Source organism: Furipterus horrens, unplaced genomic scaffold (genome assembly GCF_987537825.1).
Source record: "Furipterus horrens unplaced genomic scaffold, mFurHor1.1.pri manual_scaffold_17, whole genome shotgun sequence".
NCBI lineage: Eukaryota > Metazoa > Chordata > Mammalia > Chiroptera > Furipteridae > Furipterus > Furipterus horrens.
Window position 1 is genome coordinate 14,285,879 of NW_028327187.1, and position 19,636 is coordinate 14,305,514.

Sequence of the window (19,636 nt, forward strand, 5' to 3'; positions counted from 1 at the left end):
GGCTGTTCCTTTTCCTTCCTAGCAACACCTAACCCCTCACGCACCTCCTATCCCTACAGGGCAGCTCCTTCCCTCTCCCGCAATGTACACTGGGATCACTTCCCCCCCGCGCTGTGTCCGCCGCCATATTGGGCTCCGGCGCTGGTGAGGTAGATCGGCCTGGTGGACTTACCTCGGCGGTCCACTAGCCCAGCGACATCCCAGCAATTCCTGTTCTTCTCATCCATCTAGAGGTGACTCTGCGGAATCCTCGTTCAGGTCAGCCACCTTAAACTTTCTGCCCTTCCACCCTCCGCTGCCAGCAGTGCTCAGTGTGCTCGGTGCGCCGCACGCCATTCCATCCGGCAGACCGTCCGGCAGGCCGCCGCGACCAGTCACCCTCTAGCCATGAGTCAGGCCAAGGCCAAGGGAGGGGCCAAGCGCCGTAAGAACAAGCGGGGAGGCGGAGGCGGGGACCAGAGCCGTGTGAGTAGCGGCAGGGACTGCCCAGAGGCAGAGGCGGAGCTATCCAGCTTCCAAGACACCGCCATTTTGGCCCCGGGCGCCCAGGCCGCGGCGGCGGCGGCGGCGGTGGCAGCGGCAGCGGAGGACAGGCCTTCTGTTGAAGGCGTGTGTGAAGGTGGCGCAGCCTCCAGAGGCTACTGGGAGCCTCCCTCTACCTTTAGTGAGACTGGGAGAGATCCACCCAACCCCACTCTCAATTTATGTGCCCTGTGCAAAACCAAGCGGAAAGACTGTGTAATCGTAAAATGTGGGGTTACGGCCGTCAGCACATCGGCTTCCAAGGGCGACAGTGTGGCGTACCAGACAATGTGGGCGTGCCAACGCTGCCGGCGGGCCTTGGACAGCTCCAGGACTTACGTTGGCCCTGAACAGCCAGCACAGGGCCCCCTTGGCAGTTCCCCGGCAGAGGCAGGGAGTGGGACGCTGGCTGAGGGGGCCCAGGCACTGCCTTGTCACGAGCCCAGACAGGTCTCGGCAGAGGCCGACCAGGAGCCACAGCTGCTACAGGAATACTGGTCAGAACTGCGCCTCATAGTCCGCTCCATATACCACCAGGGAAGGACCCCGCTATCGTCCAGCCTGGAGAGGGCAAAAGAGCTTGTGGATAGGCTCTGCAAGACAAGGCCCTCCCAGCTGTACCAGCGGTTGGATCAAGTAGCACGGAATTGCGTGCTGGAGTTGAAGATGGATCTCCTGCAGCAGCTTTTGGCCGAGCCTGCAGTGGGAGTGCAGTCCTGCCTACGCAGCACACTTCGGGCCCAGCAGTTCATCACGGTCCTCCTCAATAAGTACGGCGCCCTCTGCAAGGCGGCATGCACCGTCAGCACCTTCCTCTGCACTCTACAAAAGAATCATTTGGATATTTTCCAGGTGACATGGGAACTGCATAATAAACACCTATTTGAAAGTCTGCTGTTTTCAGATAAACTTATTCAGAGAAACTTGTTAGTGCTGGTGGCACAAATCAGGCTGGCAACTGTGACACAAGACCCCTGCAGCCTGGCCGCATACAACACCTTGCTGCAACAGTACTATGGCTTGGAGCTAGAGCTGCGGATGGTCGCCACAAGGTGGCTGGAGTGCCAGAACAGGATCGGCAACTACATTCTTGAGACTATGACAATGAAAACCAAGCCAACAAAAGTCGTTAAGAGTGTTAAACAAAAGCAATTGACTGAAGAGCACTTACCCAGTGAGAAAGCAGACACTGGTGAGGACAACTTGGCAGGTGCCATGATGGATATGCCATCATCACCCTTGGGTATGCCTGACCGCCACAGCCCGGGAACGTGTGCTGGCTCTGATGGCAGCCACTTGCATATTATGGACCGTTCCATACCAGGCAACACCCTTGACCACCAGCTGCCACTCCAAGTGGGTTCTGCTTCGTCCTGTCTCTCTCAGAGTCACCAGCCCAGCATCTCATCGGCAGGCTTGGGGTCAGGTTCCAGCTCTTCCGTTACAACCCAGCAGCATCCTAGGCCCATCCACTCAGAGGAGGGCTCTACGCCAACTTTTTGCAGCGACAGTGTGGCTTCACTGTCAGCTCAACTTGCTGATGTTCATCTGTCGAATACTGACAACGATGCCGAGGCTGTGACAGACACAGATGCCAAGGCTGTGACCAGTATGGGGTCTGACACCCTGGGGGACCCCGTGGACTTCTTCCATGATGGCTCATTTCTGACCACGGCGGCCCTTTTCAGTCCTGGCTCCGAAGGGCCATTCCGCATCAAAGATGCCTTTGGCCTGCAGCAGGACAGCAAGGACAGAAGTGCAAACAAAGACAGCTGCTCCAAGCAGAGCTCCAACTCCAACTCATGCACCTGCTTCTACCATGAGGGAAAGAAATACAGTGACTGCCCCTGTGAATTCTGCAAGCACAACTGGCCTTCAGCTGCAGCAACAGGTAGAAGTTACGGAGACATGAGAGAGAAGCTTCGTTTACGGCTGACCCAGAGAAAAGAACAGCAACCTAAGGAAACAAATCAGCCCTCAGAAAGGCAGAATGCAGTCGATGATCGCAAGGTGGAGGACTTGCTGCAGTTCATAAACAGCTCAGAGACCAAGCCTGTGAGCAGCACCCGCAGAGCCAAGCGGGAGAGACAAAAGCAGAAAAAGCTGGAGGAGAAGGCACACATGCACAGTAGCTCCCTAGAGCAAACTGAAGAACTGGAAACTTCATCTCACTCCTCTTGCGCTCACGAGGACTCCAAGCTCCTCCTGCCAAAGGAGGTCAGTGGGAAGCATCACAAAGATGGGACTGGCAAAAATAAGCAGAAACCAGGGAAGGCTGGCAGCGAAGCAAAGAATAGGCCTGCGGAGTCTGGCAGAGCCTCAACGGGTCAGCCCAGACCCCGGCCCCACTCTCAACGCAGTACTAAAGTACTTCACCGCATTTTCCTAGAGGAACAGTGGAGAATGGAGAGAAGCACCAAGAGCAAGAAACAGCTCAATCAGGTCAAGGAGGGGAAGGCAAGTTCAGGCTCCGGGGAGCCTGCCTGCCCCAGCAAGCACACACACGACAGCAAGCTGGCTCTGGCAGACACTCCTCAGCCCAGCAGCAAGAGCACAGAAGATAGGCAGAAGGGAGAAGGAGAAAACAGCTCGCTGTATGATGTCTTTATGCCTAAAGATATCGACCTAGAAAGTACGGATATGGATGAGACTGAGAGGGAAGTGGAGTATTTCAAAAGATTCTGCCTGGATTCCACCAGACAGACCCGACAAAGACTGTCTGTTGACTGGTCCACCTTTAGCATGAAAAAAACACCGTTCCTGCCCCCTAAATGAGGACCACCTGGAAAAGGACATTTGGGACACTGGCCTGGCCGCAGGGCTGCCCAGCTCACCCAGACCAGACGTGGAACACCCAGACTGAGAACTTGCTGCCTGACCTACGTTGGTAGTATATAGCTTGTGAGATTGCTTTTTTTTTTTTTTTTTTTTTTTTTTTTTTCCTATTACAGTTGTCCCACTTTTACCCCCCTTGCTCCCCCTCACCCACCCAGCCCACCCCTTCTCCCACAGTCTATGGTTTGTGAGATTTTGGTTGTATTTCATTTTTGTTTTATTTTTGTTTTCCTATTACAGTTGTCCCACTTTTCCCCCCATTGCTCCCCCTAACCCACCCAGCCCACCCCTTCTCCCACAGTCTATGGTTTGTGAGATTTTGATTGTATTTCATTGTGTCGGATGGGAACAGTGGCTCCCACCATTTATTCCACCACTACAGCCTTAGAGGCCTGGGCCATGGCCAAAGACGAGTTGCATCATCCACATGGCTCTGTTGCCTCTGCATCTTGACCTGCCCTGTCACCTGTCCCTGTGAGGTAATGCCATCACTCAGCTCCCACTCGACCCAATGCAAGCAGAGGTGGGGTAGGCAACTGTCCATTCTCTACAATATAGTGTTAAGAGTGTACATGGTGCACTGTTTGTGTCTGACCCCCTGACTTGCAGCCAGCTTGTCTTAAGAACCCTTGCAGAGTGATAAAGTTCAAAACAAAACCCACCCAGGACTCACACCATCAAGTCTGTTGGAGTGTAGGACTGTATTAACACCAGTGTTACTTGTGGTGTATCCAAGGTTTAAACTTTGGTTCCAGATATTGTTAGAAACAGGATAGAAGCAGATTCTGTAGTTATAGTCAGTTATAGTCTGAATAGTGAGTTTACATACAGTTTCATACCAACCATATAAAACCTAATTACAAATAGACCACCAAAGTACTTTTATAGACTTCAATACTTAAGCAGTTTAAATTAGAGTTTGTATTTATTCCATCTTTTCTTATCTAAATCTTAGTTTTATGGAATAATAAAGTTTGATGTTCAGCAAAAAAAATCCCTACAGAACACTTGAATTTAAGCCATTTTCAAAAGAAACTTGCCTTCTCAATCTCAGTGTTTCAGAACATTAACTATAGATATTGGGTATAAGTGATGGTGAACTTTGTTGTTCTTTATGAAACAATACATATATAACTGTTGGAGGTATCAGTGCTTTTTAAAGGTGGCTGCCTTTATGGATATTCATGCTAAAAATTTCCTTGTGATTTGGCTACCATGTGTAGAAAAGTTCTCTGTATAGAACAGTTGCTCCAGAATAGCTCGGTCTTTTGTTTTCCTTTTGCGTGACAGACGTAATTTTTTTTTTTTCCCCTGCAGTGGAAGTGCTGTTAGGAGTCCAGGATTCTAGAATAGGCAGAGTCTTAACAGCTAATTTTACTTTTTTAGTTCCATTAACTATTATTAGGAATTTTTGAAAGTTGTCTTTAAAATAGTCTGATATTTTTTATGTAAAGAGCGTACAGTTTTGCTCTGAATACATTTTTGTTTTCATATTCTCTGTACTATGGGCTTCCTGCAGTTCTATTCAAGTGTTACAATAAATATTTGTAGATAATAGTTAAAAAAAAAAGAACTGCTCAAACTTCCACTGTAAAAGTCATTTTGTATTTCAGGGAGAGCTGTTCTTCTCTTTTCAGTAAGCATCCCACAAAGCTTACATGGGATTACCAAGCTGACCTTTTTCACAGTCAACTCATGGTATATTTGGGTAATATAGAATTTTAGACTGGTATAGGTGATTTCATATCACTAAGCTGGCAAGAAAGAATATCCTTAATAAGATCTATGGATAATATTCATTTTTGGCTTTGTTAAACCAGTTGAATTTTGTGTGTGTGTGTTATACAACAAAAATGCAGAAAAACTTCACCTATATATGTTTTATTTAGAAGGAATAATAAGTCACATAGCATATAAAATTTGGAGATAAGATTTTAAATTTCAAATGTAAAAGTATCTGTTAAGGTGCTATGTAGTCTTTTTGTTTTTTCTAAGTAGTAATGTAAGTAAAAATTTTAGAATAAACTAGATTTCCAAAAGCGAATAAAAAAGCCCCCCATAAATATATGTTCATCAAATATTATTAATTTGAATTTTCTGCTACCAAAAAAAGTGTTTCAGCTATGTTATACCTGTATCATTTTAGATCCACTGTTTAGAAGAACTATTCTGTCATTTTAGTGAAAATTTTATTCTTTTGTTTTGTATTTCTACAAAATAAATTTGTATTTAAACAAAACATTTACTATGATGTGTTAAAATAGAAGATACTATTCAAAGTTTAACAAGTTCTTTGTTCATGTTCTAAACATTCAAAAAGAACTAACACTGGGTCTAGTCAAGCTAATAGAAAATGTAGAATATTAGTTTTAAAACTGGTGAAAATTAAGAATTTTGTACCACTTTGGAATAAATTACCTTATAAGACTTGACAATACACATAATATCCATTAAATATTAGGTTACTTTTTAAAAAAAACTTCACCCAAGGATATGTTTTACTATTAATTTTAGCGACAGAGAAATGGGGAGAGAGAGAGAGAAACATTGATGTTAGACAAAAACATCAATCAGCTGCCTCCCGTACTTGCCCCAACTGGGAATCGAACCAAAAACCTTTTGGTGCACAGGTTTGTTACTAAACAGGGAACCTGGCCCTGAGTGGGTCTGCCTAGGGCCAGCTGGTAGTGTGTGAGTTCTTGACTTTGTGTAAGAAAGATTTGACGACATGAGTTCTGGTGACTATGAGGATACATTTATTAAAGCTGGGGACAGTAAAACAAGAAAGGGCTTAGTGTAGAGGAAGCAACAGGAGAGCCCAGGCTGGGCTGCCTTAGCCCACCGGGAAGTCAAAAGAGGGGACTTTGGGGACAGGTTCATGGGGTTAGCCTGGGAGAAGGTGCCAGCTACCCATTGCCTTAGAGTTTAGGAGACACGTGCCCGTGAAGAAAGGGGGAGAGGGGAGAAATGACACTGACTGCTTCCCCAGAAGGAGAGCAGGCACTCTGGGTCCTTTGCCTTGTGTCTTATCTTTCTCTTGCAGGTGGGAACCCTTGGGGAAGTCTCAGGGGAGAGTATCAGCAGAATATACATAAGTTTTCCAGGTGTGCCCTTTCAGGGTCACAGTCTCCACTGACTGGTCAGTGACAGAGCAGGGCTCATTTACTCATTGCAGTTGGTTCTAGCATCTCACACCTGGTTTTGCTGCTTTTCTGGGCCTGGAGCTGAAACAACTGAGACCTAGATGTTATCTCCAGAGAGAAAAGACCAGGGGACAAGATGTTTACCTTGGGGTTGAGATCCCTGATTGCCCAGTTTTGCCCCCTGCTAAGCACTCAAGGCCTTCTGCCCTGGTGACAATCCGTACCTGGCTGTACAGTGCTCGGCCATTGTGTTCTCTGTCTCAGTTTCCCTATTACACTCACCAAGGAATTTTCCTACATTCTCATTATACTGTCTCACGTTGTTGCTCCATCCAACTGAGCCACCTGGCCAGGGTTTAGGTTACTTTTACTTCAGGGTTCTTCCTTAATTATTTAGATGTAAATTGGTATTATTTAAAATTGAGTTCTTGTTTTTCATTAATGTGACAAATATCGTAAAAATAAAAATGAATGACCTTTTAAAGAGAAAGGTGCTTATTTTTCTTGAACAGATTATACAGGTTTAAATCATGGTTATGCATTTACTTTTCTTAGATTCAAGGTATGGGGTCAAATTCAGTTGAGCATGGCTGGTGTGGCTCAGTGGACTGAGCACCGGCCTCTAAACCAAAGGGTTGCTGGTTTGATTCCCAGTCAGGATACATGCCGGGTTGCAGGTCTGGTCCCCAGTTGGGAGCGCGTGAGAGGCCACCACACATTGATGTTTCTCTCCCTCACTCTCTCTCCCTTCCCTCTCTCTAAAAATAAGTAAATAAATAAATAATGTTTTAAATTTTTATTTATTTATTAGGGGGGATCCCTACTCTTAAAAATTGCCCCCAAAATATTTTTAAAATTTACTTGAGCTTAGGTAATAAACTCACAAGTTTATTTTGCTCAATCAGTATTGACTGAGTGTTTATTACATTCAAGGCATGGGGCTAAGGCTAGAGGAGCGTAAAGGTAAACAAATTGAACATTGCCCTTGCCCCCAAAGAGTTCACAGTCTAGTGCAGGTAAGAATTAAATTTTTAAAAACCTGTAACATAAGATAAAGAATAAGTGCCTAAAAACTATAGAAAACAGAGTTGCAAATAGACCTAAAGCAAATCGTTTTTTCCACAACTGGTGTATGTTCTTTTGCCAATGAGGGTCATAGGTCTCTTCCCCTACAACCTTACTATAGAGTGGTATGTTACAATGCAATCAAAATTTAGTCTACATTTTACCACATGTATTGGGTTGGCCAAAAAGTCCTTTACATTTTTTCCACAAGTAAAAGACACATTTTTCATTTTCGTCAATAACTTTATTGATTTGGATATTTTGAGTATGTCAGCTGTCTCCCGCTATTAGCTTCTAGTGGGTAGATGCCAGGGGTACTGCTAAACCTCTTGCAATGCATAAGGCCACCCCACAGCAAAGAATTTTTTGGCCAAAATATCAATAGTACCAATAAACTTCACACTTTGACACGTTCAATCAGTCACAGCACTTTCTCCATACACTGCATAAATCTTTTTTTTATTTTGCATTTCAGGTGCATTTTTACTTTTCTTAAAATGATAAAGCATAACACATCAAAAATGTTGCATATCTTCTTCCAACTTCCATATTAACGTGGCTGCACAAAAATTGACCGATTTTGATAAGTTTTTTTAATGCATGCTGATACGACAGCTGTCACAATACAATCTAATAAAATCATTTCGAATGAAGTTTAGGATAACTAAGCGCTACTAGAGCCATCGTACGTAAAATATGTAAAAGGCTTTTTGGCCAACCCAATACATTTTTTTGCAGCCAGTTCTCCAGTCATTCAACCTATCTGTATGCTGGATAAAGCTTCTATTATCTGTCCCTTTGGACACTCCACAAGCATCTTACATGAGAGGTTCATTCAACTTATATATGGCAATAATCTATTTTTAAACCAGATGTGGCAAAATCTCATGTAGAATTCAACTATACTTTTAGTGCTGTCAGGCAGCAGGATCCCGTGAAATGGGTTAGAGTTCTCGGTGGAGGGAGTCACTGCAAAGAACACAAACTATTGGGCCTACTTTTTTCTTTTACCCTAGTTATGCAAAGGCAGCCAGGCCTATACAGTATTTCTAGGCAGTTCATGTATTTGGAATGTTATTTACTTCAAGTTTTAAACATGAAAACTCATGTTTAAAATTTGTTGCTCTGATTAGAACGCCCTCTATTACAGATCTGATAGGAAAAATGTTGACGGATTCTAGAGGCACATTGGAGTGTAAGCTTCTGATTTTTGTATTTTTGATATAAGAGCCAGCCCTGGATTGGTTAAAACTTCAATTGTTAACTAACTAATTTAAATAGTTAGATAATGGATTGGATACCTCATTAATTGATTAAATAATTACACACCCAAGCATGTGTGTGTGTGTGTGTGTGTGTACACACACACACACATATATATGTGTATATATATATATATTTCACACTACTGATCTAAGTATTTAAAATAATTACAAACAATATAATGAATAGTTTCTAAATGAGCAGTCTTATTCAAAAGTACTATACCATATGTTTCATGGGCCTTTTAAAACTGATTAACCTTTGATGCCTTTTAACTATACTAAGAGTGCTATCATTTTAAAAAACAATTACCATGTGATTTCACTTATATGTGGAATCTAATGAACAGACTGAACCAACAAGAAAAAGAGGGACAGACTCATAGATAAAGAGCAGGATGACAGCTAAGGTGTTTGGGGGAAGGTTAGGGGGTGGAGGAATTGAGGGGGGAAAAGAGAGAGAGAAAGAACTCATGAACACGAAAAACAGTGTGGTGATTGTGGGGGTGGGTGGAGGTGGAAGAGGGTATTGGGGGGGTGTAAATGGTAATGGAAAAAATACAGTAAGACATATTTGGGCCCTGGCTGCTATGGCTCAGTGGATTGAGCGTCGGCCTGCGAGCCAAGTGTCGCTGGTTCGATTCCCAGTCAGGGCACATTACTAGGTTGCACGTCAGGTCCCCAGTTGGGGGCACGAGTGAGAGGCAACCGCACAGTGATGTTTCTCTCCCTCTCTTTCTCCTTTCCCCTCTCTCTAAAAATAAAAAAATAAAACAAACGAACAATTTTTTTTTTAAAGACATTTGGAATGACATTTCTAGATTTCAAACTGATGAAGTTAATCACTGGACTTTATAACTATAATCATCCTGTTTTTACCATATTTGGTTCAAATATCTATTTCACTTCTAGGAAGCCAAATATACAATTTAAGGATAAAGGTTTGTCACTATGAACTCTGATTCAACATGATGGGTTGACCACATGTTCTCTTTTTCAATACTTTATTTTTTTATTGTATTTTTCCCATTACCATTTAGTCTCCTTGTACCCCCCTTTCCCCCAGCAGTCACCACACTGTTGTTCATGTCCTTGAGTCCTTTTTCCTTTTTGCTCAATCCCTCCACTTCCTCACCTTCCCCCTTAGCTGTCATCCTGCTCTCCACCTATGAGTCTGTCCTCATTTTCCCTGTTAGGTCAGTTTGTTCATTAGATTCCACATATGGGTGAAATCACATGGTATTTATCTTTCACTCACTGGCTTATTTCACTTAACATAATGATCTCCAGGTCCATCCATGCTGTCACAAAAGGTAAAATCTTTTTTATAGCCAAGTAGTAGATGCTTTTAAATCTACACTACTTTACAAAAACTGTGCAAATTCTATTTAATAAATATTTATAGTTTATATGAGCCAAGGATTGTTCTAGGAAGTGAACAAAACAAAATTAAACAAACATGCAAAAACACTTACCATCATACTGCTTCCATTCTTATGTTTTTTAAAAAGTCAAAACCCAAGCAGTCCCTCTCCCGTGAAATCCTGACTCAAATCTAACTGCCTGCTTGACTTCAATTGCTTGCACTATAGGCAAATCTAAATTAGCATCTCCAAAGCAAGATATTGATCTTTCCCCCTCCCCACTCACCCAATGGCAGAAGAGGAAGCCCCAGACCCTCTGTGGAGACAGCAACTTAACGACAGTGTGTGAACCAGTTTTGGGGGGGAGAAATCCAGAAACCAGTTAAGTGGCTCTTACACTCAAGGCACATGCAAAACCAGCCCCATCAAAGCCAGTAGGAAAAGTCCTGGCACCCTCTAAATAGTCCCTCCCCTGGCACAGTGCCATACAATTGAAAGGAAACTCCCAGCTCCCGATTCTCCAGGGGCGGGGGGGGGGGGGGGGGAGATTGGACCATAGTCCAACATGCTGACTTTTCAGAGGGGCTGCCTGATGGTCTGGCTTCTGTCTTGCCTGTTTCAGAGTGCTGCTGAGCTATGACATATTCTAGATGCCTAGAGGCCACTGAGAAAAAGAATTGGGCACTGTAGTGCTGCTCCAAAGGACCTGTGGTACACTGACAGAGGCCGCTACAGCTTGGCAGCCTCTCCTTCAGGGGAAAGAGAAGAGTAGAGCATGCACCCACCATTCCAGCTTCCCTAAGGGCTTTTGGTTTCTGTCTCCACTATCTTGAAGTGCTGATGGTACGTGGCATACTCAAGATGCCTCGGGGCCTCTGAGAACAGTATAGAGCTGGGTGTCTTGCTGCTGCTCCATAGGACTCTTGGTATAGCAGAGAGATTTTCGGCCAAGTACCTTAGATCCAAGAAAATGATCTTTCAACTAAAGAGGGAAATAACATTTCCAAATAAACAAAAACTGAGGGAATTTCTTGCTGGCGGATCTGACTTACAAAAAATACAAGTTTTTCAGGTTAAAAGCGAGTGACAGCAGACGAACTTTGCATCCCACAAACTATCAAAGAGCGCTGATGAAGGTACCTGTACAGTTATAAAGACAATATAAATGCATATTTGCTTTCTTTCTGTTAAATTATTTTTTAATTATATAAATTAATATGTAGTGTGTTGTTGGATCTATCATACAGAAAAGTAATAATTTGACAATCACAAAACAAAGGATGTAGTAAACATAAAGTTGTATTTGAGTGAGGAACTGAGACCAGATGAGAACTCAAATCCACAGGAATAAATGAAGAGGACAAGAAATGGTAAGTAAATTTAATATAATACACTCTATAAATATATACTTTCTTTTTTATTCTCTCAACTTCTTTATATTACATGAAATTACATAAAGTAATAATTAACATAATGTCTTCTTAGGATCATATATATATGTAGATCTATTAATAACTATCATTAATACAAAAAGGGGGAAATAAAATAGAGCTATATAATTATATAGAGAATGGAGCTATAGAGTTATAACATTTTTTACTAGAATTAAGTCAGCATAAATTTACATAGATTTTGAAATGTTAAAATGTTTATAGTAAGCCCTGGGGCTAAGAAAATAGTAAACGTATTATGAAAAAAGGAATTAAAATGTTAAACTAGGAAACATTTGCTTAATACAAAAATACCCTTAATATATTCAAAGAGAAGGGAAGACATAACATCCATAAAAAGGGATATTTAGAGAAAAATAAATTTGAGAAATTTCAGGAATAAATTTAGTAATTTTAGACAAAAAATAAAGAGGGAATTTCTGAAGTAAACAAATTATAGAACTAGAGTATGGTTTTCCAGATTGAAAGGGCCCAGCACAGTGAAGTCTGAAAAGAAGCTAATATGAGAATTATAGACGCCCTTCTTTCCTATAACTAGACTCAGGACTTAGAAAAAGTGATGAAAGAATGGGATATCAGCCATCAGTTAGCCCCCGGCCAGGTGTGTCTGTGCATGGCAATATCAGTGAAAATATTTTGGGGGAGGAATAATTGGTGTATATACATTTGTCACTGGTGTCAACAATGATATTGATGGCCATTTGTATTTGCATTTCATTGCAAGCTGATTAAGTATACAATTTGAGTTCAGTTATATTAAAATATGGTCAAACCTTATAAAGGAGTAGAGAACAAAACCTAGTTAGCAGAAGCTTTTAGGTGGTCCTTTTTAATCCATCCTTTCCCTACTTCCCTAGTTAGATTTTGGTGTTACTGACCCTGTAGTATTTCCAAACTATATTTAAATGGTGCCCAACCTCTCAAATAAATGTAATTGTATTATTGTATATAAATCTCTTCACTTGGTATTTGTTCGGTCCGGCAAGAGTGAGAGGAGAAACGACAGAAGACCAGGCATGCATGAGTTTAAAAGATTTATTTGGCCAGCTGTGACAGGTGGACTGAGACACTGAGGTGTCAGCCCTGAACAAAAGTAAGGCAGGGGGTTTTAAAGGGGATAAGGGATAAAGAAGTTGAAGGGACTTTCTGCAGATGGCTTTGTGGGAGTTGGCTCTGAGAACAAAGAAGTTAGTAAAATAGAAAAGTTATTAAATTCTTGCGGGGAAACTAAGTTATCTTTGAAGGACACAGGTAGTCACTGGTGTCAGCAGGTACTGGGGGGTGGGGTGGCAGGGAGCAGATTTATTGGGGCTTGCTAAGATTATACCAGAATTCTCGGAACCCAGGTCTTATGCCTAAAGAGTATTCTCTCATTTTCACATGCCCTAGAGACCTGTGACTTTTTGGCAATGCATCTGATTTTAGCTGGAAAGAAACGTCTGCACATCAGTGTTGCCAGACATTTTCTTATTTACGTTATGTTCTTGCAGTCTTTAATTTTTTAAGCCCCTCAGAGTAGTTTTCCCTTCAGGTACCCTGTGCAGTCCCAGGGCACATATTTTAATACCTACCCAATAAAAATAAAAACTTGAACTAAAAATATAAAAGAAAAAAAATGCCAGAGGTATAACTCCTCTTAAAAAGCTCTAAGTACATTAAGATATTTGTAGAAGAGAGTTTTTTCAAGAATTTTTTTTCTAAGATTTAAGAGCAAGTGGGTTCCTTTGTCAAAAAGCCAGGCAATCTGGTTTATTTTTGCCACCCCAGAGAATATAAAATGGCACTCTGAAATTTGCAGTTCCTCTAGCCTGACCAGGAGGGATGATTGTAATGTTAGCATTTTACATAATATGCCTGAAACAATGTCCTGGTTTGATTTGATTACTATCCAAAATGCAGTCATAATTTCACTACTTCTCATAGCCATTACTGCTACTACCCTACTATCCTGATCTGAGTCACCATCATATCTCACATGGATGCCCTCTGTGGCCTCCCACTTTCCATCCTTGTTCCTCTTCAGTTTGCTCACAGCACAAGAGCCACACTGATCCTATTAGGGCATATATCAAATCATATTCTGCTGTACTCCAAAAGCTTTGATGGTTTCTCACCTCATTCTTAGGAAAAGTCAAGATTTCTTTGGGGGCCTATGTGCCCCCAAAACATTTCCCCATTCCTTAACATCTCTGGTCTCACCCCCTACTGCCCAGGTACTCTTCCCTTGGGCATCTGCCTGGATAACTCCCTCATCTGCAGGTCTCTGCAGGCATAACAACTCTTACCCCTAACACCAGTCTTCCTCATCTCTTTTCCTTTATTATTTTTCATACCTTTTTCACCAATTAACTTGGTATATATTACTCTTATTTGGTTTTTGTCTAACCACCTCTCATCCCTCCCCCTCCCCAAAGTAAAGCATGAGGATAGGAATTTTTGTCTTTTTTTTTTTTTTTTTTTTTTTTTCACCGCTTACCTCCCAAAGCCTAGAATGATGCCTGGTATGTACTCAGAATTACTTGTTGAATGCCCAGACAATTGAATGGACAGGTGAATGGTTAATATTAGATATAGCAGGATTCTTCCTTTCAATATATGGCCAGTAGAACGTTGTATACTGCTTCTAAATTGCCTTTCTAAAAACTGTTAAAGATACTCATCAAGGGTATTACTGGTAGTTACAATTCTGAGTTTCTCCTCATCTGACCTCTTTCTCTATATTGGAAAATGAATATAACACATGTCTATTGGAAAAGGACTTTCTAACTTCCTCTCTCTATACTTCCCCACACCACCAAAACCTTGCACCCAGGTAGGTAATGACTGCAGTTATGTGAATCTCTATTTCTTTTGTATCTTCTAAACCTCACAAATAGAGTGTTTAGTCACCTATTGTTTAGAGAGGAAATGGATCGTTTTTGTAATAGAATTTCCTGAGAAATGGTGGAATTTAAAATAGAAGCAAGTATTTTTTTGAACCAAAATTAGAAGTGTAAGAAAATGGCACAATACCATGATTGAAAGGACTGCTCCTTCTTCATTGAAGTTTTGTTTTTGATCATTTAGCAGGACTTTTTTCTTTGCATGTGTTTATTTAATTATAGTCTTTAATGGGATACATAATATGGCAGTGCCCTGGGATAGAGATGTTTTGTTTCTCCTCAGAAACTTAGTTCACTGTTAGTAAAATAAACTGAATCAGGAAGAAACAAACTGTTCAGTTCAGGACCTCTGGAAATAATACATTCATATACCACTTTGCACTTCACAAAACATGGAGAAGCAACAGATATTATAACTGAGAGATCACATAGTGCAGTTTCCTCATTTGAAGGTAGTTGAACTTGAGACCCAGAGATGGGGAAGTGCTTGGCCCAAGGTCTAGGTCTTTCACAAAGATTCTCTCATTTGATGATCACAATAACTCTTATTAGGTATGCTGAGCTTGGTATCTTTAGCCTTAATTTACAAACAAGAGTTATGAGGCTCAAAGAACATGATTTATAGAAAGATCACCAGTGTATTTTTTTTTTTGCAGGGGAGAATTTTTTTTTTAAGATTTTATTTTATTTATTTACTTTTTATTTTAGAGAGAGGAAGAGAGAGAGGGAGAGAAGCATCAATGTTCAAGAGATACATTGATCCTGGCTGCTGTGGCTCAGTGGATTGAGCTTCGGCCTGCAAACCAAGTGTCGCTGGTTCGATTCCCAGTCAGGGCACATGCCTGGGTTGCATGCCAGGTCCCCAGTTGGGGGCACATGAGAGGCAACCACACATTGATGTTTCTCTCCCTCTCTCTCTCCTTTCCCCTCTCTCTAAAAACAAATAAATAAAATAATTTTAAAAAATTAAAAAAGAAATACATCAATTGGTTGCTTCTCGCATCCCTCAACTGGGGACCTGCTCCACAACCCAGGCATGTGCCTGACTGGGAATCAAACAGGCCAGCTCTCAATCCACTGAGCCAGACCAGCCAAGGCGAAAGATCATCAGTTTAAAGGAATGAACCCTGCTTTCTATTTCTGACTCTCCTTTCTAGTGTTTCTACATAACCCTGGCCAAGTCTCTTCCTCATTGTTGGTTTCAGTTTCATCATCTGTAAACTAGAGAAGTAAAAATGAATGACTTTCTAATCTTATGCTATGATTCTACAACTTTGTCACTGTAACACTATAAGATCTTGACTCCAGTCCTGTTTGACCTCAAACCCACCACAGTTCATGCCTGGAGTAGATGGATCCTTATTTTCCTGGGAAATAGATCAAAGTGAGGTACTGCTGATACTTGCACTTGAAGGCCCCTAAGTCAAGCTAAATGATTTCAGAACTGGGATCCAACAAACCCTTTTTTTTTTTGCATTTTATTTATTTATTTTTATGTTTTAATTATAGTTAATTAATTTTATACTATTACAGTTGTCCCAATTTTCCCCCTTTGGCCTCCCCCACCCCCCACCCCCCTGCACCCCCTACTTCCTCAGGCAGTCCCCACACCCGTGTTCATGTCCATGGGTCATGCGTATAAGTTCTTTGACTTCTCCATTTCCTATACTCTGCATCCCCATGGCTTTCAATGAAACCAGACAATCATCTTCAACCATACTGTCCTTGACCCAGATGCGATGAGCAGATGGTACAAATCCTTCTTTGCAATGAAGTCGGGAAGCATCTGCAAAAACATTTTCACTTTCTAAGGAAGAGGGAGGCTGTTATTTCAGCCCCTAATCTGAAGAGATAAAGTTCACCCTTAGCATTTTGTTTGCAGAAAGCAAAGCGTGTGATCTGTCGCCCTTCTTGGTCTTATTGGGGAAAAAGCACTGAGACAGATGGGACCATCAGTGAATTGCAATTTCTACATTTGAAGACTTTGTAGACAGTGTTGGGATCCCATTAGCACCACATAATTGAGAATTGTAGGACCATTGCTTACCAATATGATGAGAATATCGTGCATTTGGAGTCAGGCAGACCTAGGTTCAAACTTGATCATTTGTAACTTGTGCTTCCTTGTGCAGTTATTTATGTTTGTGCTCCCCAGTATACAGCAGAGTCTAGCACAGACTACTCACTGCATTCATGTCAGATGAATAAAAGAAGTTACCTTTTCTTTCTGATTCACCATCTTTAAAACATATATAATGATTTCTGTCTGACCGTGCTGTTGTGAAGATTAAAGGAGAACATTTGTTAGGTCTCTGTATTAGTTTCCCAGGGTTGCTATAACAAATCACCACAAATGTGGTGGCTCAAAATAACAGAAATGTATTCTTTCACAGTTCAGGAGGCCAAAGGTCTGAAATCAAGGTTGATTCCTTCTGGAGGTTCAGAGAGAGAAACCACATCATGCTGGTCTCCCAGCTTATGGAAGTTGCTGAAAATCCTTGGTAACCCTTGGTTTGTGGCAGCATCACTACAATCTCTCTGTGTCTCTGTGTAATCTGTGTCTGTGTGTCTTTGCGTGTCCAAATCTCTCCTCCTCATAAAGAAAACAATCGTTGGATTTAGGGGCTACCCCAAATTCAGGATGACTTCATGTTGAAATCTGCAAATAATTGCATCTACAGAGACCTTACTTCCAGATAAGGTCACGTTCTGAGGTTCTGGGTAAACATGCATTTTTAAGGACAATATTGAACCCACTGCAGCTCCTAACCCATAGTAGAATCTCCATTAAATTTAGTTGTTTTTTTTAAAGATTTTTTTAAATTTATTTTTAGAGGGAGGGGAAAGGAGGGGTAAAGAGAGGGACAGAAACATCAATGTGCAAGAGAAACTTTGATAAGTTGCTTCTCGCACGTCCCTAACCAGGGACCTGTCCTGTAACCCAGGCATGTTCCCTGACCGGGAATTGAACTGGAGACCTTTTAGTTTGCAGGATGATGCTCAACCCACTGAGTCACACCAGTTAGGGAAAAATTAGTTCTCTTTTAATGTTCTTATTTGATTATTGAGAAGTACACAATACTATTTTTAAAAAATGGTATCGTCTTTTAATATTTTGAATTGAAGATACTACACACATTTGTTCCAAAGCTGGTTGAAAAGCTGCATGAACAAAGTATATATATTTTTTCTCTCTACTTATTTAATAAAGGACACTTGTCGTTGTAGACAACTTCCAGCAAAGGAGGAGTGCACAGATAATTTGTGTATGTTTGATTTTCGTTCATTGAGACACTGTTCATCAAAGATATTGAGAGACACAAGTTAGTTTGTCCATGTATTTATTTTTTTACCCTTTCAGTAATTTATTAAGTTTTTATTGCATTCACTAAAAATTTCTGGAGTATCCATTCTATGCCAGGTCACACTGGGCACACAGAAGTGAATAAGACAAGCATCTCCTTTTAAGAAGACCTGGTATGGAAGACAGCGCGGTCCAGATATTGTCACACAGTGCTCAAGCATAAGAGAGGAAGGATTCCTAACTCATTTTGGAGGCCAGTAAGGTAGGTTCTATATGTATATATTTGATCTCATACTTTGGGCAAGTCACCTCCCTTCTTGGGGGCTCTGTTACTGCACATCTAAAAGGGGAGACATTTTTTTAAAATATTTTATTTATTTATATTTAGAGGAGAAGGGAAAGAGAAAGTGAGAGAAACATCAATTGATTGCCTCTTGCACACACCCCCAACCTGGGACCCGGCCTGCAACCTAGGTATGTGCCTTGATTGGGAATCAAACCAGACACCTTTTACTTTTGGGGACAATGCTCAACCAACTGAGCCACACCGGTTGGCTAAGACCCCTTTATAATAAAAGACAGATTAACAGGAAAAAACAAAACAAAGAACAAACAAGTTTAAAAACATGGAAACCTCCTGTAAACATAGGAGAGACCCAGGAAAACTGAGTATCCCCCACCCCACCCCCACTATATAACCAAGCTCCCACCTTAAATACTACCTCCAGCTAATGACAGACAAAAGATGTTGAGCAGGGGAGAACCAGGTTTTTTGGCAAAGCACAGTAAAGGAGGTAAGGTTGTTGTGAAGATTTAAGTTCATGCCTTCTCCATTGATAAGAGCTTCTCCAGATGTAGTCATCCCCCTATTCCTAGTACAGAGAGGGAAATACATTTGCAAATAAGATTTCCCCATAAATGCAAATATCTCTTTAAAAAGGGTAACTAACTTCTACTTGATTTTCAGAATTTCTCTCATTTCTGTCTTAAAAAAATAAATTCAGCCTAAAATAATCCTTGTTCCAAAGAGGCATATTTTGGACAGAACAGATTCTGTTTCCTTTCACTTCTTTAATACCCTGGCATCTGCTTTTCCCCATCTCCTGCTTTTTTTTTTTTTTAGCTTTGGGGACTTCTTATTGGTGTTTTCTATCAAATACTATTTGATTCAGCTGCCTAACACACACAAAAAAATCCAAATTGCTACTGGCCTAAGCAATAGGGAAGTTTATTGTTATCTTATCTAAAATAATTCTAGGTCTAGGGGTGCACCTTCCTTTTCCCCAGCTGGAGCTGAAACACTGATGTCTCTCCAGAACTGAGCAGACCAGCACAGGCCAGAGCAAACTGACACACAGCAGAGCGAAGCAGACCAGCAAAGAGGAGAACAGAACTGTCTAGCTGGAGAGGGGCCTGGCCCCCTAGCCATCTGGTTCTGCAGCTGTCTCACCCCAGGGCCACCTCATAGCCATGCTGTTTTCACAGCCCTGCTGTATCCTAGTTGGGCTATTTGGCACTGAATAAAGTTTCCTTCTTCACCTCACCACATACTGGGGATTCTGATTGAATGACCATTGGATGACAAAGCTTATGCTTTAAGCAAAGGAGAACCCAGTAAGAGTTTAACCCTTTGAGTGCCATGTGCAATTGCTAAAATTCGTGTGAGAAATGCCAGGCTATTTTGCTGAGAAATGTAGAGTTTATGAAAAATATCTATAAAAACATCATTATTCATTCCATTGTTATTTACATTTATAGTCATCAAAAAAAGAGTCGCTGGGAGTGATGCTGGCACTTTGGGGAAAATT

The 19,636-nt window shown here is 41.6% G+C and overlaps 1 protein-coding gene across 1 annotated transcript; it reads left to right on the forward strand.

Annotated features, from left to right (window-relative positions):
- The first annotated feature begins 891 nt into the window (after positions 1-891).
- LOC149990581 (protein FAM193A-like) lies at positions 892-3,297 on the forward strand. Its single transcript, XM_090264020.1, has one exon. It carries the CDS (start codon positions 1,189-1,191, stop codon positions 3,295-3,297), a length of 2,109 nt encoding a protein of 702 aa, XP_090120146.1. The 5' UTR covers positions 892-1,188.
- Positions 3,298-19,636: the final 16,339 nt, after the last annotated feature.

What these genes read in the sequence shown, in the direction of transcription:
- LOC149990581 (XM_090264020.1), top strand. Translation starts at nt 1,189, where the DNA reads ATGGATCTCCTGCAGCAGCTTTTGGCCGAGCCTGCAGTGGGAGTGCAG.